The sequence below is a fragment of the Ustilaginoidea virens genome, chromosome 2 (genome assembly GCF_000687475.1).
Source record: "Ustilaginoidea virens chromosome 2, complete sequence".
NCBI classification, from domain to species: domain Eukaryota; kingdom Fungi; phylum Ascomycota; class Sordariomycetes; order Hypocreales; family Clavicipitaceae; genus Ustilaginoidea; species Ustilaginoidea virens.
The window spans coordinates 5,844,329-5,867,673 of record NC_057317.1 but is presented as its reverse complement, the minus strand read 5'-3'; the positions used below and the strand labels follow the sequence as shown (position 1 = coordinate 5,867,673).

The 23,345-nt window shown below is 42.0% G+C and overlaps 4 protein-coding genes across 4 annotated transcripts; 1 reads left to right on the top strand and 3 right to left on the bottom strand.

Moving 5' to 3' along the window:
• Positions 1 to 38: 38 nt before the first annotated feature.
• On the bottom strand, positions 39 to 300 carry UV8b_03285 (uncharacterized protein; the record flags this gene model as incomplete). Its single annotated transcript, XM_043140783.1, has 2 exons — positions 39 to 106; positions 159 to 300. The coding sequence occupies 2 exons, from the start codon at positions 298 to 300 to the stop codon at positions 39 to 41; spliced, it is 210 nt and encodes a 69-aa protein (XP_042996717.1).
• A 1,584-nt stretch (positions 301 to 1,884) lies between these two features.
• UV8b_03284 (uncharacterized protein) lies at positions 1,885 to 3,689 on the top strand (the record flags this gene model as incomplete). Its single annotated transcript, XM_043140782.1, has 2 exons — positions 1,885 to 2,787; positions 2,856 to 3,689. 2 exons carry the CDS (start codon positions 1,885 to 1,887, stop codon positions 3,687 to 3,689), a joined length of 1,737 nt encoding a protein of 578 aa, XP_042996716.1.
• A 171-nt stretch (positions 3,690 to 3,860) lies between these two features.
• On the bottom strand, positions 3,861 to 5,195 carry UV8b_03283 (uncharacterized protein; the record flags this gene model as incomplete). The annotated part of the gene is made up of 2 exons (XM_043140781.1): positions 3,861 to 4,121; positions 4,188 to 5,195. 2 exons carry the CDS (start codon positions 5,193 to 5,195, stop codon positions 3,861 to 3,863), a joined length of 1,269 nt encoding a protein of 422 aa, XP_042996715.1.
• A 2,663-nt stretch (positions 5,196 to 7,858) lies between these two features.
• Positions 7,859 to 8,299, bottom strand: UV8b_03282 (uncharacterized protein; the record flags this gene model as incomplete). The annotated part of the gene is made up of 1 exon (XM_043140780.1): positions 7,859 to 8,299. One exon carries the CDS (start codon positions 8,297 to 8,299, stop codon positions 7,859 to 7,861), a length of 441 nt encoding a protein of 146 aa, XP_042996714.1.
• Positions 8,300 to 23,345: the final 15,046 nt, after the last annotated feature.

Here is a 23,345-nt window from a genome sequence, read left to right as displayed (position 1 = left end):
TTAGTATTTTCTTCGAACAAAATTTTCCCGCGGCTCGTCTAAAAAATGCGGGCCGCGGGAAGAACACACAGCATCGACAAGAGGGTGATGGCAAGATTCTGTAGCTCTACAGTTGAGTTAGTAAATTGATTTAAAGCATTCCGGGTGGTTCTACTTACCCTGATGGTTGAGTTGTCTCAAGGCGGCAGAAGTGCTTGAGATGCCCGTAGTTTGGAATCTCGACCTGAACGATATTCGGAAGCTGTCGAGACCTGCCGCGATAGGGTTTCCTTCGGTTATCTCTGCCCATGGTCGATCCATTGGCACAGACAAGTAATTCAATCGCCGAGTCTCAGAAGCAAAGAAACAGCAGTTAGGTCGGGAGTGGTAGTATCGGCGGATATAGGATATCCTGATCGGTTGATAGGCATTTTCGTGAGACCACGCATTGTAGGCCCGGGGCCCCTATCCCTATCTTTAGTCTCGTGATGTTCGGTCTGGTATTGAATGCATCATCTAATATATTTGACCGTTTGGCTGCGCATATTAACGTAGCAACTGGGGACGCTTCAAATTCTGGCAGAGCAAAGTTCGGTATCAGGATGAAGTGCAAGGGCTGCCAATAAGCTCATCCCGAAGCGGCCGACAGTAATGAGTGCGACCGACAGAATCAGTCAGAACAACCGAGACAGGTAGCACGATTGAAACGTCAATTGCGCACCGCAGGAAGTGGAGCGCGTTTTTCGAGTGGTGCAACTGAATAGAGAGAGTCACGCTGCTCAGTAAGGGTCTGGTAACTAAGACACAGTGAAAGCGGAGGTAGCTAGGCGGGTAAATATTAGTCCGACTAAGCTGCTGCCTTGTTTACTGCCTTATTTTACTGCCTTTTTTACCGCCTTATTTAGTGCCTTATTTTACTGGTGTATTTTACTGCTTTATTTTACTATCTTATTTAACCGCTTTATTTTACTTATTTGAACATGCTCCTATAATGCATTTGTTACTATTTCCCTCCGTCCGGGACCGTTTGCGCGGGCTTCTTCACCTATAGCGGGCCTCTGCTTGGAAAGTAGGGCTGATAAATATGTAGCAGAATCCCACCGCCTAATTTTCATAGATTGTGGTTCTTTAATGCTAATATTAGGGTAAGAAATACATTGCAATATTGACTATACTGACTGCATTGACTATTCCGTAAATACCAGGGAAAGCCGGAAAGGGCTTCGCTCTTCCTGCTTGCTTTGTGTAAAATCTCCCGGCCAAACTTGGCTTTCCCTGATTAGTAAGTCCGGTGGGACAAGTCCTGACCTCAACGATGCTCATCCGTGGGCCGAAGTCTCCTCCCACTGCAAAAAAGCCTTCGCCGGTGCTAATGACTAATGACCTCGCCTTGCATCGTACCGCACCTCAGACTCGGACCAGAAACAGTTGTTATCTGGGGTAAGAATTTCTTTCTCCCTCAGGCATGATGGGGATGAATCAATTTAAGCACAGAATGCATTCGAGACTCAATCATTTGCCCCCATAATGTCGCTAGTCAGAACCAGCCTGTGAACCAGCCTGTGAATCTCTCCCGCCCTGGCCCATTTCGGGATACAGACCTCGAGTATGTGAGTTTTTCGCACCCGTTCCGCTGGTCTTGACTCTTATTAAACCCGACCCAACTATGTAGGCCCGGAAAAAGGCAGGCGGGTGGTTCATGGTTCCAGAGCCAATGCCATGACTCGAAGCCTTGCTCTCTGCCAAGGCCCAAAAGTGGGTAAAAAAGCTCATGTTGCCTCGAAAGTCGAAACGATCCTCTCGTCTTTCCCAGACCAGCTCTCGTCACGAAATCTCATCCATGTATCTCGTCCATGAAATCAGACCAACGCCGCGCGTACGCCGAATGCCCCCTCCCTCTCCACGATGAGGGCAGTGCCCATCATCCGCAGCAGGACAGGCTGCTTCACCTGTCGTCGTCGCAAAAAAAAGTGCAATGAGGAAAAGCCCGTGTGTATCGGGTGCAAGCGCAACAAGTTGGAGTGCACATGGCCAGCCGACAGGGCCACGCAAGGACAGCAGCCGCACCGCAATCGAGACAATAACGCCGTGTCTGCGTCCGCCACGTCAAAACTGGCGGCTTCTTCAGCTTCGTCGCCCACCTCGCCGTTGCCGGAATGGAGGAGTTCCGATTCCCGTCACTCAACCCCGACCTTGACTGTGCAGCTCCAGCTGCAGCTGCAGCAAGCCCAGCCGGTGACGTCGCCCCTGGAGGTGGTCAACTCGGATGCATTCGAGGATGCATCAGACAAGCCCATGACACCTGCATCCCCTATCACGCCGTTTGAAACGCTGCCATCACCGATCCCGGACAACAGCCTGGTGCACCATCATGTGCCAAACGATCCGGCTCTCGCTCTCGTATTCGGGCGGGAAAATCTCACCCGGGACAACATCTATATGCATGACAATATCCCCATCAATATGAGCTTGCTACCATCTCATGGCCACGATTCTTTCGAGTTGTTGAGCTACTACCTTGCCCGTACAGCCAACAGTATGGGAAATGGGTCCACCGACAGTAATCCATTCGTGGCCAAACTCATTCCTCTGGCCTTTTCCGATCCCCTGGTGCTGCATCTCATCCTTGCACAAAGTGCCGTGCATCGCCAGGCTTCCGACGAGTGTTCATCTGGAGGTGAAGTTGCCACGAGATACTACACCGACTCGTTGAGGATGTTTCGACGACTTGTGGGGGAGTACGTTTCTGGGAGGAATGATGATAATCTAGTTGTTACCGTTGGCAGTCTTATTCTGTGTCTAACAGAGGTGAGTTTTCAACTCTGCCATCTCGTATCTTTGTCCATTTCATTCTTTTCGCGGCTGACAGGAAACAGGTAGCGAGGGGAGACGCAAACGGCACAATTTTCGATCACCTCGCGGCATCCGAGTCGCTCCTCACAAATCTGCTCAACAGACACGAACCAGCATTCTCAGACGATCTGCAAGAATTCCTGGTAGAGTACTACATGCACATGGTGGCATCCAGCATGATATCCAAAGACCCACGCGGCACCTCGCAAGCCGCACTTAGCCCTGCCATCGAAAACGCGGCCAAGCGGCTTCTGTCCAAAAACTACATGGGCCAGCTCTGCGGCTGCTGGCTCGAGATTCTAACTATAATCCCCCAAGTCTTCCAGCTCGGCCAAAGCATGCTCCGAACAGGGGATGAACCCGGCCTACCCACTTCGCCCGACGACATCATCACATTTGGCCTCTTGCAATCGCAGATCCTGGCATTCATGCCGCCCATCGTGGCAAGCACAAACAGCCAACTCGCCGGATTGGTGTTTAAACAGGCCACGCTCCTCTATCTCTGGAGCATATTCGGCACGCCGCAGCACAACGCCCCAAACACGATGCACTCGGATCTCATGAACAGCGCTATCATGGAAGCGGTTTCATTTCTCAGCCAGCTGCCGGCTTCGGAACGTGTCAATACCAGTCTCTGTTGGCCGCTGGCGGTGATTGGCTGCTGCACGACAGATGCTCACGTCCAGCATGTACTGCGGCAGAGACTACAGGCCATGATTGATATAATTGGGCTGGGGAATATGCGTCAGACGCTGGCGCTGCTAGAGCATGTTTGGGAGCAGCCACCTGAGAATATGAGCCCGTGGACGTTGCGGAGGGTGATGCAGCAGTACGAGATATGGATATCGTTTGCGTGAAGGAATTCTCCATGCCAGCACACGGGATGAACGAGTCAATGGCATGTATGATGAGCTCGGCACGCATGCTCGTGCTATGCTTGTGGTTCTGATCGTCAGCATTTACAATTGCGAAAACGAAAACTGCAAGGTTTGGCGACCTGAGTGGCAGATTGTCGCCGACACAACATGTCAGCCCCTCGTCACAAGGACAAATTTCCGTCGATGGAGGGCGTCACAAAAATTACCCAGACATCTGGCCAGAATCAGCTCATGACGAGCCGGCAGCTTCGGCAGATGGTCACCCCGGGGAGCTATTGGGCGCGAGGACGCTTCTGATGTGTTCCGCCATTCCACCAGGGAGATGACGCAGGCGTCGTTGGGCAATGTACCCTGATCATCTTCGGCCTGTCTAACGCTGATAGCGCCTACGGTGACGATGGGCGCACTAAACTATGGAAGAGAGCCCTGCGGTGGCCAGGGCAATCTGGCCGACGTGCGATACGTGGCACGTTATACACGCAGCTTGTCCTCCAAAAACCCATCGACAGCTGCATTCCCCTCAGCAGCGCCACTCTCCAGTCTGTCAAACATGTCGTAGCCATGCGGCGCGCCATTCACAATCGTCACAGACGTTTCCCCCCCGGCCGCCAGCCACCGCGCGCTCATGAAGAGCGTATCATCAAGCAAGTAGTCCTCGGAGCCGCAGGTAAACAGGGCAGCCGGCAACCTGCCGCGCAAACTCGGAAGATCCGCATACAACGGGCTGATGCTCGGGTCGTCCAACGCCTCATCCCCGACGTCTTTGCCCAGAAATGCGCTCCGAAACTCCCTCATGATGTCGAGACTCAGCAGCAGATGCGGCTCCCTCTTGGCGAAACTGTAGACGTTGGGCAGCCACCGCATGGAATAGCATCCGTAGTGAAGCAGCAACCCCTTGAGGTTAAACGACGAATACACGTCGTCGGCATGCTGAAGGAGATGCAGCGCCGTCAAGGCAGTCAAATGAGCGCCCGCCGACTCGCCGCCTATGAAGCCCAGTGCGCACCCGAACTGGTGCTCTGCATTCCGCACCAGCCATTCTGCCGCGTCGAAGCAATCCCGCGGACCGGCGGGGAAAGGATGCTCTGGCGCAAGTCGGTAACCCACAGATACGCAGACAATGCCGTGCTCGTCCACAAGGCGCTTCAGCTTGGGGTCCTGCATGGACTCGCTGCCCAGGACCCAGCCTCCGCCGTGGATGTGCATCAGGACGGCGCGCGCCTGCCCTTGGGGCTTGAGGACGCGGCAGGGAATGGAGCGGCCTGCATCGCGAGAGGGCATCTCGAACGTTATGCCGCTCGGGAGGGGGGTTGGTGGGGGGAAGGAAGCGAGGCCTTTTGCTCGGAGCTGGCGGTAGTTTTCTGCGCCAATCTCGTACCATTTAGGCGTGGAGGCGGTGAGGCGCGAGAGCTCGGCGTTGAACGCGCGCGCTTCAGCCGATATGGCGGCGGGATCGAACCTGTGTGCTTCCAAGGTGAAGGCCATGGCGCGCGTTGTAGTGTCGAGTTGTGTGCGGGTGCGGGTGGGTGAAGAGGAAGAGTTCGAAACTGGGGTTGAGCGATCGAGCCCGGACGACGCGGGTAATTTATCCAACGCACGGCCTGGACCTCGCTGTGCAGACTAGACTATTTCGAGGAGGCGTTTCTGCGGAGTGCTTCGGAGCGTGCATTTGTCTTACCCACAGAGCGGCATCCTCGGTATCCACCGTCACCGTCGCGGCGCCAACATCGGCAAAGGCGGCATGCTTGGCTTGTTCAAGGAATTCCCCATGCTGATTCCCCAAGCGCCATAGCGCAGTTTCAGGAGATGGCGGTCGACACTGGACCAGCAGCCTTGCTGAGGCTGTATTCTGGCCCTGCCAAGGGGGGAGTACGATGTGGAGGGGCGATGCATATCTGACTGGCGTGAAATAGATCGAGTACACGTTCCCGACGAGAGAGGCTGGCTATAATGCCACAGAGGCACCAGGGGGCGATCCAAGGATTAAAATCCCCGCCCTTTCGTCCTGTCGCGGATCCTCCCAGCCTATCCGCGCCCGCCACGCGCATCGCCCTCGGCATGCCTGCATACAACGCAGGCAGGCAGGCTCTCGTCCACTCGGGTCTGGGAGGCGTCCTCAACACGACTGGTTTGTTTCCATAAAAGGTCCATTGCCATGTCCCGATACCATGGTGGAGCTCAGATGATGAGCTCTAGATTCTTTGGCCTAGTCTTGGCTGCTTGCGAGGCAGGGTGCTCCTTTATGATCGCGATTTGCAGCATTTCAATGATGAGAAGGTTTAATCCTCCCAAGGTTCAAATCCCCCCCTCCCCCCCCCTCCCCCCTCTTCATCCGCTGCCCGCATCCTTGCAGATGGAATACCAGTCGAAGCTGCAGGCCGGTGGAGATGCGAGCGACGACACGCAGCCGGGAGCCGGAAGCAACCGCCCATTCCGGCCCAGGAAGTGCTGGACAAATACCCAGAACGCAGTGCGGGCGGCATTCATCCATTCATTCATTCAGTCGGCAGGCAGCGCGCCGTCAGCGCCGCCAAGAACCGATGCCGAGGGGCTATTGCTGCCGGCTATTGTCGGCTATTGACCACCTGCGCTGGGGACGGAGCAGAGATGCCATGAAAAAGGTAAAGATGGCGGAGCTAGGAGTCACCGTGCGTTTTCGCTAATCGGCTTGCATTGCAGTGTTTACATCCCTGCATTCGCGTTTCGCCGCGGGACAAGGATGAGCCGATGGGCCGGCTGACTCTTCCAAGCCCCGATGGGTTGGGGAAGTGAATCCCTGTTGGCTTATTTGGCGAATACGGCTTGTCCGCACTCAGTAGTTCTGGTGTATCTATCTGGCTGGCGTGACAGTGCGACATGCCCCAACCGAGGATCCTTGCTCGGTTCTGGTGCATCCCGCGGAGGTAACAAAATCAAGCAAGAGCACGAGGTTCAAGTCATCTTTACATACCCAAATAAAAAAAAAAAAAAGGCGTGAAATACATGTTCCGTTTCAGACGCTCCGTACCGGCGGCGGTCGGCCACAAAGGATCACGCTTGATAACACGGCCCTACTTCCATTTCTATCGACTTATGATTTCCCCTCGACAGCGCATGGCGTGCGTGCAGTCATATTGCCCGAGGCAAATACTTTCCAGGGGTTGCTGATGTGTCTGTCCCAAAAGCAGCCTGCGTTACAGTAACGCCGAAGAACGGACCATGACCGGTCGGTAGTTCCGAGATTGAAAGCAAGGTGGTGCCGAACTTGCCTCCACGTTCACAAAGAGCAGAGAGCCATCTTGTATATCCCCCAAAATGGTTAGCATACATATCCCACCAGGTTCGCGCGGCAGATCCTTAGCCGGCCTGGATGCTGCCAAAGAGCTGTCGAAGGAGGCCGCTTGCGACTCTGGCAGACATGGCCCATGCATAGCCATTCGTTACTGGCGCATTTGCCAATGACTTGTTGAAGCTGGTGGAGAGGTTGCGTGTCCCCGGCCGGCCAGCGCTGCGTACATGGCTGGCTGGGTTTTGTAAACGAGGCATGCGGAGAAATGGGACGATTCGCATCATCTATACATACCCCGGAAGGGACGGGCACATGCTCATGGTCGCGTAAGCGCCACCACGACGACTATACTCCCGTGACGCTGTTTTCGGGGACAGAGAGGCGGCCCAGGGGACGGCTCAGGGGACGGCTGGCGCTACACATGGTGCTTCACAGCTAGGGTGTCGCAAGCAAGATTACTTCCAAAGGCTAGGCATCGCGATATCACCAAGGTGCTGTCATGAGGCGAGAATGGATCGGTGGTGATGATTGATGATTGATTAGACTTGAAGAAGAACTAACAAAGGCCGAGACATGACCGTCGCGGGTCCGAACAACATAAACCCGACATGGCCGGAATAACCAAAGATCCAATGTCCAACAGGCGTAAGCCAGCAAAGGGTGGTGCATACAATAGAACCGCTAGTCCTTGTTTCTACTACATGACAAATAGCAAAAACAAAACGAGGCCATGTGGAAAAACTCCGCGTAATGCAACGGTGAACCGTTGCCTTTGCTTAATGATGAGACGATCTGTACCATCTCTGCGTAGCCTGAAAGGCAAGAACAAGAACCCTCGTGCTGTCATCGCACAGCGCACGGCATTATTCGCGCCGCAGTCTCACACTGCCTCGCACTTGTACCGCCCAGGGGTTTTTGATGGGTCTACCCCTAGAGGCAGCCCTTGCTGCCCGACAGTGACGTCGTACAGGTTGGTAGTGCCTTGGATTTTCGTAATGTAATGCACGATGCCGGTGCTACTGCCCCATTCGTCTTTGTAGCGACAAACAGCAGTGCTGCCCTGTATGACCCAAAAGTGGTTGGCATATGCGTCTACGTCGGTGCAGCATATCGCCGGGGAGACTTGCACGTTCCCGACAGTCATCTTGTCGGGCCAAGTATTCCTGTTGCACAGATTGCCCATCCATAGTATTGTTGGCGGATCTATTGTGAACCTGTCGAACTTGGTGCAGAGGTTTCTTTTCCCCGGGGCGTACTTTTGCGCCGCCGCTACCGAGGACAGGGAGGCGGCTGCGATGACGGCCAGCGCTGCTGCGTACATGGCTTGCCGTGGGTTTCGCGAACAGGGTTTTTTACTAAACGGAGGGTATGGGGAGAAAAGAGTCTGAAGGGCTGGGTATCGGGCTGAGCATCCTTTCATTCTCTGCATAGCAAAGCGGCGAATACCGTCGCGTTATATACTGCCCTGTGCCACGTAAATTTTGATCGATGAGAGCCCTTGCTCGACAACGGCGTGAATTCGCATCGTTCGATACGTAGCCCGGAGGTAAAGGACGCTCGTGGTCATGATCGCGCAGCACCATCACATACGATGTAGCGCTCTACCGGCGTCTGATAGTTTCCGCTATCCTGCATCGAGTCTCGACCCCTGACATCTCGAAACCCGGGTATTCTGACCAGCTGGTCTTTTCGCAGGCCATCGCCACAGCCACTTGGACATTCTGGATCCCCGTCCGTCCTGAGAAAGAGAGAGAGGGAGAGAGAATAGAGGGGAGGCAGGGGAGGAAAGGAGGGGGGAAGGCCAGTGCTAGACAGCGACGAACATTTGCATCCCTTTGGCTGTGTTAAGGTGCAGCTTTCGTATCGGACCCACTCTTTGCTAAATACCTACTAGGTGCCCTCTTGGCAACTGGCCTAGTCACCAAACCTTTATCTCTAAAATCCTTATACTAGGAATTCTGGCATTTCTAATAGAGCCAATACGTAACATCTTAAGAGTTAGTGATAACGCCTTTTCTATCTACCTTTTCCACTGCTAAATTGACAGCTTAATATAGTGGGAATAGCCTCACAGCGCTATGTGCCGGGCCCTACAGTTGCGATAAGTGCGACGTAGCTCTTTGTAAGTCTGGAAATTGCTGGTACTTGCATCATGATACTATTTCCTAGTCTGCTAATGTACCCTTTAATTTACGGTTTTCTATTGGCTCAAACCCTGGTCCGTTACAAAAGCTGCACCTTAACACAGCCAAAGGGATACATGATAATATAAAGTTTTTTGCTTTGCTTTCTGTCCTTTTTCAAGGTTTTTTGCTTTTTTTGAAAAGGTTATTTTTTGGCGCCGGGACCCACTAGCATTGGTCAGGGGGAAGCGGAGCTTTCTCCGCGATTTGCGATGTGCCAATCGGACGCTCTTCCCTGCTTTCAAGTTTCCCCTCTTCGAGGTGCTGAAAGGTTGTGCGTCATCACAGGCGCGCGAAGCGCTATGAATTGGAGCTTTTTTTTTCTTTTTTTTTTTGTTCCCCGCTGCTTCTTGGCATCGGGGCAGGGCCTGGGTCGTTTCCTACAACAGCCAGCCTTCTCGTGGCTGCTTCGCGCCCGCCTCGTAGTAATCAAAACGAACTCGTTTTGAAACATTAGTACATAAGAAGAACAGTAAGGCTGTCCCTTCGGAGGCACCTTTACTCCATTTGTATGCGTTGGTCCAAGATGTCCGCTCGCTCGGTAGCCGCCCCACTCCGCCGCCCCACTCCGCCGCCGGACCTGAATTCATTCCACTGACCATGGGGCCAAAATGTGTTGTATAGGAGGGTTGATTTTCTTCGAGCTAATCTAATCTCTAATCTAGAACCCCCACTATTTATCCCTTCAACAGGATCCCCCTTTTCTTTTATAATGTTGCCCACAACACTACCAACACAAAAGAATAATATTCCTTCTAGCAAATACAAGCAAAAAAAAATAAAAAAACCATTATCGATAGCAAATTCACTCCCTCAATACATCAGCGATCTTTTTAAGCCCTGTTTTTATTGCCTCTGCAATAATAATAGCTGCTCTAATTATATTATCTTCCTTATTGTTCGTATGTCTTATTCTTTTCGTAGTATTTACGCCTTCTTCTATTGTTTCATTTATTTTTCTTTTCTTTATCTGCATTATTATAGTCTCCTTCGGTTCTTACGGTAAATCAAATAAGTCTACTCTACAGTAGTGGATCTTTTCCAGCATTTTTGCATAATATTCGATAGTATTCGCTTTATCCTATTTATTATATCGAATGAGGATATCTTCCTTCTATAGAATCTTTATAATAGTAGACCGAATCATTATATCTGGGTTATATACCCTATTTAGTGACTTCATCCCTATAATTAATTTATTCTTTATAGGGATTTTTAACGATAGAGCGAATAATATTATATTAAATACTTACTATACTTCGATTTTTCTTAATAGTAGGGGGAGATACTTAAGTTATTCTCGAAAATAATACGCAAATTCGGTATATAGCCTTTTAGGGGAGTGATTCCTCACTTCCTCTATATTTTCCTATACACTTTTAATAGCAGTATTATTAGGTATAGTAGTATTATTAGTCATAGCTTTTTCTCCTATTTACTCGATATAGTCTTTATTCGAAAAAAAAACCTTTCCCGTTTTAGTAAATATAGTACTACCCTTAAATATTTCTAGATTCATCTTTAAGGTAAAAAAAAAAAATGCCGTACTATTATTGCAAGAAGCAAAGGTATATTATACTGCTATTGTAAGGTCTGAATTTTGTAGTAAAGAAATATAAAAGGAAGAATTGCTAATATTAAAAGAAAAAAAAGAAACTGCTATTATTAAGACCGAAAGTTATAATAAGGAAATATAAAAGGAAAAAAAGGAAAGAAAGGGAAAAAAGGGCAAATATATAATATATAGGTGTTATCTGCCCTATCTTATAAAGGTAAAGATAAAGTAAGGAAAGCTATTATAGCTATCCCTAGCTGCAACTTTTAATTTTCTATATTATTCTTCTAGATTTTTAGCCTCTCTTTCATCCGACTATTCTGCCAGATCCCATATATTTAGTCGTAGAGGTTATAAATATTCCGGCCGGTCGATAATGCCTTTTAAATTGTCTATATATATCTTTCTTTTCGTTTTTCCCTAAATCGGCTTTATTATATAAGTAACTAATAATAGAACTTTAACGACTCTTAATAGGTTTCCCTAAGTTTTATAAAATTTTCCCTTTTATTTACTTTCTTTATCTATTTTCTCCTAAACTTTATTGCTAACTTTAAAGTTATATAGAACTTTATTAACTTTATTAGATAAAAAAGATACTCTTTAGTTTTACACTTTTTCCTATCTCTCCTCTCTTCGGTCGATTATTAATAAATTTATATCTTAAATAAACTTATTATCGGTTATCTCTAGCTTATTAGCCTTATTTTAATCCTACTTAATTACGCTATTATGCTGGGAAAATAGTTTGAAACCGAATATTAATATAGCTAGAGATATTCCAACTATAGTTATATATCGATTATTTAGTACTATTATAATAGAAGGGATAGCCTAATTCTATAATTCTAACGATATTCCATTCCTTTTTATAGCCTACTTCATTAGTTAGTTCTTTATAAGTTATATATTTCTTTCGGCTAGTCCCGTAGAAGCCGGGTATAAGATTAGTCCGAAAGTTATTTATATTCTATACTTTTCTCTTATGGCTTAAAAAAGTTGATTTTTAAAATAGGATCTATTATTATAATAGATCCTTTTTGGCCATCCGAATATTAATCCTTAGTATTTTCCCTAAGCTTCTATTATTGCGATTCCTATTGCTTTAATATAAATCTGTATTAAAAGAAATCTAATAGTATAGTCTACTACTACTAGAATATATATTTCTCCCTCTTTCGTTTTTAGTATAATAGGGCCTAAATAGTCTATCGCGATTATCTCCTATAGTTCTAAAACTATAATAGATTTTAGATCAGCTCTTGCGATCTTAGGTCCTATTTATTGATATACTAAATATAACCAATAATATATCTTAACGTCCCTGGTTCTTAAAGGCTAATAGAATTTCCCTTAAATAGCCTATAATATAATTGCTAGACTAAAGTATCCCTTTGTATTATAAAAGGCTTATAGTTTGGTCGATACCCTACCTTCTAAAATATATTTAGCTAAAGATTTATTTATTTCTAGCTAATATAACCTTCGATCGATAAATCGGTACTTCAGTAAATATCTCTATATAAGTCTTCTTCAGTCCGGGGTAATAGTATTATAGCCGTATATTATTGCTGTAAATATCTCTCTATACTAGGCTAACTCAAGCTATAGGCAAAGCTTAATAGATAATTTCTTAATGGCATTTCGATCTAATATTCCTCCTTCTAATAGCACTAATTTAGATTCTATTACGATATTTGCTATTAGTTTCGTTAGTCCTAATTTAACTTTTATTCTTATTCTTTATTTTAATTCTATAAGTTCTAATCTTAATATATCTAGTAGTCTAGACATTCCATCTGCAATTTTTATAATTTTCGTTATATTCGGCTAATAAATATATTCGATATTGGATTCTTACAGTAAGTTAATCTATTTTGCAACTTTCCTATAAGTTTCTCTTAAGTTTACTATAGAATCTATAATCCCCTTATAGTCTATATAGACCTTAATTGGGTATAGGGATCCTTTTATTAGCTATTTGACTTCTTTTAGTCTTATTATAATAGCTAATATCTCTTTTTCTGGCATAGTATAATATTTCTCGGCATTTCCTAACTTATATAATAGCTATATAATAATTCTAACCTTTATCTAATTCGAATTATCTATTAGTATTCTAGGTTTAATATCTTCTAACTAAAATAGAATACCCTTTATACTAATATCTAAGGCGTCTATTGCGAGGTAGAATTAGGTTCTTAGCCGGGCATTAAAAGTAGTATTTACCTAAATGCTACAATAGATAGCTAAGAGTGCCGAACTTACTTTAATTGTCTATACTAGTTAGTCTTAAAGTATCTCCTCTTCCTATATAGATTATCTGCCTATTTTTATTATCTTATAATTAATGTGAAAGAATGCTGATTTAACTATTCGAATTAGATCTAACCTTCTTAGAATAAATTTATATAAAAATAGAGTTAAATATATAAAAGTTAAAACCTCATCCTATATCTTTAGTGGATATTTATTAAAATATTCTGCTATTCGAATGAATCTCTCCCTATATTTCTTTGCTAGTCGTATCCTACTATCTTTAATAGAAAACCCAATATAGTTTACTTTTAATATGAAGAAAGTAGTTTTTTTCCCGCTTAAGCCGATCGGTGCCTATATAACTCTTAGAAAATATCTCTTCTATAAGAAGTTAAAGTAGTTTTCCTAAATTTCTAATACTATATAGTGGTCGTTTATATAGATAGAAAACGATATCTCGATATCCTCTATATAGCCTAAAATTAATTCCGATTCTATTCTATCCTAGAAGAAAAGGTATCTAAATACTATATCTCTAAATCGGGCGTATATCGCAGGTGACCCCATCAAACCTTATGGTATATTATTATAAATATATATGCTATTAGGGCAGGAAAATGCCGTTTTATATTTATCTAGTAGGTATATTTCTATAGCCTAAAACCTATTCAAAGCGTCTACTTATAAGAAAATTGTTGACCTGCCGTAGTAAACCGAATCTATATCTGCCTCTATATTGTGATATAGATAAGCAGGTTTAATTAAATTATTATTTATATCGCGGAAGTTATAAACCATACGAAAAACCTTTTTGGATAATAAGACTTTCTCTTATCCTAGTTTATTAATAAAAAGGGTTAGTGCTATCTATTTAAAAACGTCTTAATATATTACTACTACTTTTTTTATTACTAGGAAAACCTTCTTAGAGAATTATTAATAAGCTATCGTATAGTAAAACTATTTTATTTTCTTTGGCTTAGCATTTAGTATAAGAGGGATATAATATTATATTAAATCTATAGTGCGAATATCCTCCAGTTTATCAATAAAATAGTCTTTATATATATAGTATAACCGTTTAATAAGTATTTATTGAGTTATTAATCCCGCCCTATTCCCTAACGAAATACTAGACTATTTAAACTATAAATAGACCGTTTTATCCGGTATAGTTATTAATAGTCGATTTATATATAAATTTCGAAATCGAAAGGGGTACCCCTTTAAAAATAGTTTTCCTATATAAATTGATAAGGTTAGTTATCTAGCTTTATCTATTGGTATTATATACTCTATCTCGCTTCTATATAGCTTAGAGAAGTTAGATATCTTTAAACCAAATAAATACTTTATCGGTTTTATATTAGAAAGGTGTGTCTTATCCTCCTATTCTAAATACTATCGATCGTTACTAGTAGATATATAAAAAATTTCGAATAAATCTAATTTTTGATCCTTTTATCTCCTTAGGTTATTTTCCTCTTTTTATTTAATCGCCTATTCGAATTCTAAATATTTATTTTCTCTTTCTTTAATTATTATAAGAATAATATTCCTCCTAATATAAAAGTATCTCCCTATACTCTATTGGTTAAATTAACTCTATATAAGTTTCTAATCACTAGGAATTAGTTTAAAAGACACTAAATAGTAAAGCAATAAGTTTATTAATAATAGTTTCCATAATACTAAGGCTTTTAAATTATTAGTTCCTCTATTTATTTTATCAATCCCTTTCATACCTAATACTATTTCAAATTCCTCTATAGCTAGCTTTTATTAATACTATAAAGCAAAAATCCGCGAATAATTACTAGTATTATTATCTACAGTAATTATTTTTTCGATAAAGTAGTATATATATCTATAGCGACTATTGCCAGTTTATAAGCTTCCTTATTTATATTTCGTAAAGTCTTTTCCACTTCTTCTAGAATTCTTTAGTTATCTTTAACGAATTTAACCTTATTATCGGATAAGGCCTATTTTAGAGAAGCTGAATATCGAACTTTAACTTATTAGAATAGGTTTAGATATAGGTATATCGGTAGAACCTATAAGACTCCTCTAATGCTTTTAAGCGTAAGTTTATCTTCTCTATAATATTCTACTGCACTTATTCTTTATAGCTAAACCTTTCCTAATAAAATATCCTATTCTTCTTAAGCTGGCATAATATAAAAGCGAACTAATGCCAGAATGCCGCCTGCTACTACCTATATATATACGCAAATGGTAATAATATATTTATTATCGTTTGCTATCTTAACCTTTATTAGTTTTTATAGTTGCAATCGTGGAATTTTATATCTTATTAAGAAAGCCTTATTAATTAAGTCGATACTCAATCTATTATTTATTAGGATAGAATCATATTACACTCTTTTAATATAGGCGGTAATATATCCCAAAGTAGTCGCCACTTAACCCTTAGGTTTTACAATATTATTAAAGGCAATAATATAGTTCGTTCTGCCTACTATTTATCTTTTTCTATTCTCCTTATCGTTATAAAATGGTATTATAAGGTATGAAATAATAGCTTTTGCAGTATCACTTTTAAGTTTGCGTCTATACTATATAAGGTGTAGAAGCTGGTATTTAATAATTAGTGCGACTTAGAGGAGTTATAATATATTGATTGGTATAACTATATTCTTTAAATATTGCCCTAAATCGAATAGTAGGATATTATATTCTTCTATCGCTTGAATTTTTTCTAATTCTAATTATTAATATAGTTATAGCAATTCCTTTCGAGGTGGTTCCTATATAATTACGTCCTCATCTTATATCTAATGTAGAATAATTAGTAGAAGATGAATTAGTGTAGCTAGAATTAGTAGCGGAACTTATAGATTCAAAGAGGGTATATTAGAGGTTCCCAAAATATACTCTAAATATAGTCGCAGTAATAGAAGCATTTATTGGAATTATTCTATCGTAATTTCTGGCATTATCTATACCTGAGCTGGAGCCTATCTATAATTAATTGGGATAATTAGTAGAAGATAAATTAGAATAGACTATCCTATAGTCTGCTTCTATATTTTTAGTTTATCCTCTAGGTTCAAAAGTTCTTTAATGCAATATCGGTTAATACCATCGAAATTTATTATCGCCTTTAGTATATTCTTATATATCACTTTATTTAGGCCTCTAGTTATCACTAGGTGACTTTCCTTTCCTCTTATAGTAGCTATAGTTTTCTTATTACTTTTATTATTAATCTCAATATAATATAGAGATCGATATAGAATGGTTCCGATAGTATAGGCCATATAAGCTAAATATTTTTTGAAGCCGCTTAGTAGAATATCTATCGTATCTCTAACTATTTATACTAAATTAGCAACCAAAGGGGTCTATTAGTTCTTTACTAAATCTAATTCCTTTCATCTATTATATCTTATTTATTCACTAGTTTCCATCTACTATTATCAACATCTATTAAATTCGATTAGATTAACACAATTCTTTAAGGAATATTAGTAGCCTATATAGCCCTATTCTCCGCAGTTAAAGCACTAATAATAATCTACATTTAGTCGAAATTCGGTATTTTTAGCATAAATACCTATACTAGGTCCCGAACTTGATTCACTAGTCGATAGTATATTATTATATTTAGATTTTCTATATTAACTATATAGTTTTATACCTTTAGCTGGTCGCATTATATTAAAGGCCTCTAATTGTTAGATAAGGTCGAATATCCTTTCTTCTATCTTTATATTCTATTCTATTTAATATATTATTTTCTTATTTCTTTTAGCCTACTAGTTTAGTATTATTCGAAGGGGGTTTAAGCTCGAGGCTGGTTTATTGTTATCTTCCAAAAGAAGTAATTTCTTACCAAATGACACTTAGTATCCATAAATAATACTTTTTAGGTCTAATATCGTTAAGTCAGTTATTACTATAGTGCCTTTCTAAAGTCCTCTACTATAAAGGCAATTAGCGACTCTTTCATATAAGCGTTAATTAACCTCTCTATTAGGTATACCAAGAACCACATTAGTAAGTAGTAGTTATTTGTTAATAGACTTAACCTTTGTAGAGAGCTTATCTATACGGGTTATATACGCTTTTAATATTTCACCCTTCTTTTAATAAAAATCGAAAACTTCCCTTCGAATTATCACCTTAATATAAAGGTCTAGATCTTTAAATTTCTTAATAAAATTCATTGTTAAATCGGACTATTTTTATTCATTATAGTTTAAATTTTTATATTAAGTAAGGGCCTTTCCTCTCAGGCCAGCAATAAAAATATTCTTTATAATAATATCGTAATAAGCAGTCATATAGCTGCCTGCTATAGCAGATATTGCCAAATAATTATCGATATAATCCTACGGTAGTCTATCCTTAGGATATCTAGCAAACGAAGTCACGCCTATTCCTATAGCTATAGGGAAAAGGGAAGGTATTATATTCTGTATAGTTGCCGGTTATTATATTAATTTAGATTCGTTTATTAAGTCGGATTTTTTTATTAATTTAGATTCTTTTGCTAATTCTCTATTAAATTCTATTTTTAGAAGAATTAGATAAAGATATTAATAAGCAGGAGAAAATGAACTAGAAGAAGATAGATCTAGTAGTAAACGAGTTTAGTATTCCTAGTTATCTCTTAGTTCAATAAATAATAGTCCTAAGAACTATAAGGGAGGGGTTAGAATAATTCCCTAATCTATATCTTAGTCGTGAGATATAGATATTCAGATAGTCGACATTTAGATAATAGGAGGGAGGGTAGGATAAAAATCTAGATAAAAATCCAGATAGTCGATTGTTAACTAACGAAAGTTTAGTATCGTTATGTTTAGAAGTTTCTACTATCAAAGGTGGTTTTAGAGGGAAGAAAAGAGGAGAGAAAAGGGAGAGTAAAAAAAGGTTAGACTTTAAAGGGTTTAAATAATAAGTTAATTTCTTTAAAGACTAATAATTCTTCGATCATTCTACTGATTGATCACAAAAATCGTTTATAAGTTCTACAGACTATTCCACTGGATTAAACTGGACTGGACTAGACTCTACCAGACTAGACCAGAGAAGAGAAGAAAAAAGAGAGAAAAGTCCCTCTAAAAAAAAAAGGTTCTCCCTCACATCTTGCCTATATTGTAAGTATAACCTTCTTCCTTCCTTCCCACTTTAAGCCTTGTTGTTGATATAAACTCGGGGTACCCAGTTATACGTAGGGTCGCGCGCGTGGTATCATGTACCGTGAGGTCACCAAGTAAAGGATTTATTGACTTTACTAATGACTGACTATCTAAGAGGAAAGAAAGGAAGCAAAAGAGTAATTACATGATGTGGCCTTTTTGTGCGTGCCGTAGTCATGTGCATCGGCGCGGTCGGGCCGGACTGCCCGCGTGCCCTACCGGGCTTAGGGGCACAGGGGCAAAGGGGCAAAAGTGGCTAAAGTGGCCACATCGTGCGCAACGGGTGTGTGCGGCACATCCGTCGCAATATGCCCAATTGGGCACCTTGCGACAGCGATTCCGACACTGGCAGCTTCTCTTTTTATAGAAGTAAATATCGGAATCGCTAGGATGTAAGGCGCACATATAGAAAGAAAAGTGCGGCGCGGTCTCGGCAGGTTGTGCCGGCGATAATGCTGTCGCGCCGCGCGGCCGGCATCATACCGTATAGCCGGTATGAATATCGCAGCCAAAATAAAGGGGCAAAAAAGGGGCAGCAGTAAATGCAGTAAAATAACATAACGTTGAACATAGGAAACACCACACACTTGCCACCTATGATATCACCAATTATAGCTAAATGCAGTTAGATATTGACTGACCTCTTCACCCACCCTTCTATACGTATAATAGCCTGATTTTGGTCGATAAAGGTCTTAAGGGCTTTATTAGGCGTTTCCTTAGTTATTGCGTCGGCGAGATTATCATTCCTATTAATCTAACGGATCTTATATATCTCCCGGCGCTCGTATGACTATCGTAGGGCTATGATATCTATTATAAGCCTCTTTTCCTTGGTAGTGCCTAGCTTGATAAGGCATTCGTACAACGAAAATGAATCCGTATACATAACCGTAGGGATCTTCGGCAATCCCAGCCTGCTAGTAATCATATTGAGGGTCGTGCCTATCGCATATGCGATATCGACCCCTTGTACCATACTATATAGCTCCGAAGCGAGTGCGCTACGTGTTATACACTTACTCTTTATAGAGCTGTAAGTAATGATATTACCTATCAGGTTGAAGGCATTATCCGCTATATCTACCTCGTTCCCTAGCATAATTATATAACCAATCTAGAAGCTTAAATCTTTGTTATTGGCAAAGGATCTATTAATAAATACAAAGAGTTTGGCTGTAGTAAGGGCTAGATTGATATACCGCAAGCTACGATCCTGGTTATCGCGCTGCTATTGAAGGCGCTTGTTTAACCTTGCGATATCGTTATAGTCAGGTTGCTATTGTTATGCTGCGACGGATAGGTCAAAAGAGGCCTTAGGCTGGTAGACTGTAGCCATGTAAGCGCCACAAGCGCGTTGTTCGATATAATTACGCTAGGCCGTGGGCGTATTTTTATCGATGGTTGTGATCTTCTTACTTTGCCCTTTCTGGCATAAAGTTATACCGTTATTGCCAGCCGTTAGTATGCATCTGTTGAATATTAGGGGCATAGTTGGCGATAGCCTCGTCTTAGGCTTAGCGTTAAAGCCTGCCTTAGTAAGCTCCAATTCCTCCCGTTAGAAGAAGGTATTATTACTTAATCCGAGGGTATTATTAGTCTGCATACCCACAATGCCAAAGCATATGGTATCACCAGTATCGTCGGATATCAACAAACAGGGGTTATAGGTTAAAGTGGTCATACCTAACTTCTCACGATGGTGCCGGAAGTACGTCGCCCACTAGTAGGTGCCTGCCTCAGCTATTCCGTATAGTGGCTTTACCACTTCCATAATCGTATTATCGGGGTATTAATACGCTATCTGCTTAGGTAGCTTAGCGATAATCGATCGGTTGAGGGTGGTGGATGATTGCATATAGGCCTATGTGATATCATATATCCAGAGAAATAAGCCGTAAGAACGTTATAGTGATGGGGCCAATAATATAAGTAACCGTTGACTAGCCCGTTGGATTATAGGGGACTAAGTCAATATCAATTGCTTTTCATTATCACTATGACCTTATATGACGAGTCGTAACTTCTTATACGGCGTATCCATACCTTTACCCTTAATCTCTCGTACTATACATAAGTTAAATAGACGTTGGGCTCTATATTTACCGATATTAAAGGTAATAAATCGGAATATATTGCGGGCCTATAACGCTTCTATCTCTATATGGTTAGACTATTCGAAAAGGGCTTTAGGGGTTATGATCTTCCCTTCCCGGCGTAATTGACTAGTAAGCTACAAGTCGGCTTGCTCTTTTGCGGTTAGGAAAGAGGTATCGATAATGGTACTAAAAGCGATAGTATTAATAAGAGCCTCTTTTTGGTCCTTATTGATTATAATATCGGATATTACACGTGCTGGCGGTAGTAATAGTGATACTAGCTTAACTTAACTAGAGCCAGTGGCTGGCGACGATAATATTGCGGCTGCAGGTGCGGGTACAGCCGGTACTCTAACTTCTAGCCTGCCGGGATGGGCCGGGCCTTCGGTATAAACGATATCTTCGGGATCATCCGTACCAGGATTAGTATTACGGTCGGGGTCGTGGTTATATAGCTTAACGACCGTTGACCGGAACTTAACCGGGCTATATGGCATCTATACGATATAGGTCTCACCATCGAGACTGATTAGCCGGTGCGGCCTATACTATCTACCCTTTTCTCTCTATACCCGTACATCTGACTATAGGGGTAGTCGGTAGATAGGCCGCGTATCTAGGCCGTTCCATTAGGCGAGGGCATTATGAACTTATCGCTTAGCGAGGCATTTCCTAGCTTTATTAGTAGCCTTTCGTAACGTCAAAGCACGTTATAATACTAATAGACTAGGGGGTGAATTATCCGTAAGTCGGGGATATACTCTAAAGACTAATAATGTAGGTATGAGGCCGTTAGGCCCAGCAGAATCATTAACGGCTTTAATAGCTAGCTATAGTTTCTATTCCCTTATTAATAGGTCGCCTACTTCTTTATTGACGATAGTATAGGCTCTGCGTAATAGGGCGTAGTATCTCTCGACTTTACTAATACTATAGTGGGCTTCTATAGGAATTTCATCCATATTGATAGATAGAAGCCGGGCATTATAACGGAATTCAGCAGAGGCGAAGTTTGGGCCGGCATCGTAAACAATCCAATCCGGCGGGCTGAAGTACATATCGATCTAGTATTCCTTAAGGGCATTCTAAATATCGTAGGCCTTCTGCCTTTATAGATCAAGAAATCTAGCTGCCTAGAAGCTTATCGCGGCATCCACAATATGTAATACCGGCCGATTGTCAATATAAAGGATATCTATAATTATCTCGTAGTTAAATTGGCGGTCATCCTTTAGTATAAATTTAAATCAGCTAGGTGCCTTTACGTTTATCTAGCATTAGTAGCATATATAGGTAATGCTTTCGATAATATTGCGGTTAATATCATTATAACTAGCCCATTAAAGCAATTTAGTAAGTCTCTTGATAGAGGGGTGCCCAAACCGACGATATAGCTAACGGATTTCCTATAACGATAGATAAAAGGCTGTAGTATCTATGGTATTGAGAGTCCACTATAGATATCCCCATTTCCTAATAATTAGAACCTTAATATCCCCTTAGATTAACAGGTTATTAATATTATTAAGCTTTACACCCATCCGATCTATATCCGTAATAGAATAAAGGAAGGGGGTGCTGCTATTAAAGACGTAGAAAGGGATATTGCTAAATATCATTAGGACATTCAGTATACTGGAAGATATGGCAGAGCTAGCGCTAAAGTTCACCGTATGCTTCTTGTCAGTCGCCTTAATAGTTAGGGTCTTTATTAATCTCATCAGGGCCTTTGCTTGACCTAGGCCTGCTATAGATAGGCCGGAAGCGCTAGTATCCGGTAGGATTCCGCGGAAGGTATGGTCACTATAACGTTCTTCTTCTAGAAAGGCAGAATTACAGTCTAGTAAAGGCATTCGGAAGGGGTTAATTTATAAGAAGGCATGTCGGCATAATTTATCTTGCAAGGCTTGTAATATCTCAATTGGTGATACCTCTATTTGCAGGGGGGCTTGGAAATACTGAGTAGCTGTAATTTATAGTGCGACAGCGTCCTCTGTATCCCAATATATGACCCCTGCTATTATAACTTCAACATCTTTAACGATATTATTAAAATCGGCATCTTCGAGGCCTTATGCGGGCCCCTTATATTCCTATAGGAAAATACGGAATTTCTTGTCATCGGGGGCAATACGGTTAGAACGGTTCTTTAGCTATCGTGCCTTTGATTCTTATTGCTCTTTATCAGTATAGTTAGATAACTAATATCCTAATTTATTGCAAACGAAGCATCTTCTTTAACGAGGCCTAGCTAAAAAGGCGCGATTCTATTGTTGCTATTAAGGGGGTCTGTATCGTTAGGGGCATTAGTACCGGTTGTGGGATTAACCGTATCTACGATCTATGAATAACGCCATATTATCAGCGATATCAATATCTTCAATATCCTGATATTGCTAAGGCTATTATTAAAGGAAATAATGCTATTAAGTCATATAGGTAGTCTCGTAAATAGAAAGGGATCGCCATAGGTCAGCGGCGAGGCCTTCGAATATAAGGGCATATCGATACAGCGCCTAGCTACACTCAGGGATATCCCTTATAGCATTAAGGACTTATCGGTGAAGCTCTATATTAGCTATAAAGGGGGGAAAAAGACCACGATATAGGCATTAAAGTTCTTCTAATAGGATATTAAGGCATTCTAGCTTTAATTTATCGGGATATTTCGCAATAGTTAATTAGAGCATTATTCTATTCTAACGATACAAATAGAATTGCTCCATACTCTCATTTTCGAAATAGCTCTTAACTTTACAGACCATATCGTCAAAAGTGAGGGTATCGCGAATACATTCAATATTATCAAAATAATAAGTCTCTACATTGCCGATAAGTATGATTTAGAAGGCTCTAGCTAATATATTATCGGGTAATCCTAGTAGGCGGCACTTACTCTTAAAAGAGATGACTTTTAGTACAATAAAGTCATCTATTTTGCCGCTATATCTATCCTCTGTACGATAGCTATATAAGAGGTCAGATATCTTCTTCGACACATCATCAAACCCGGCCTCTATATAGGCTCTTCAGGTATAATCTTCTTAGTGGTATTATTATTCCAGAGGATATTCTAGAACGGCTTATCGGTAGCCTTACG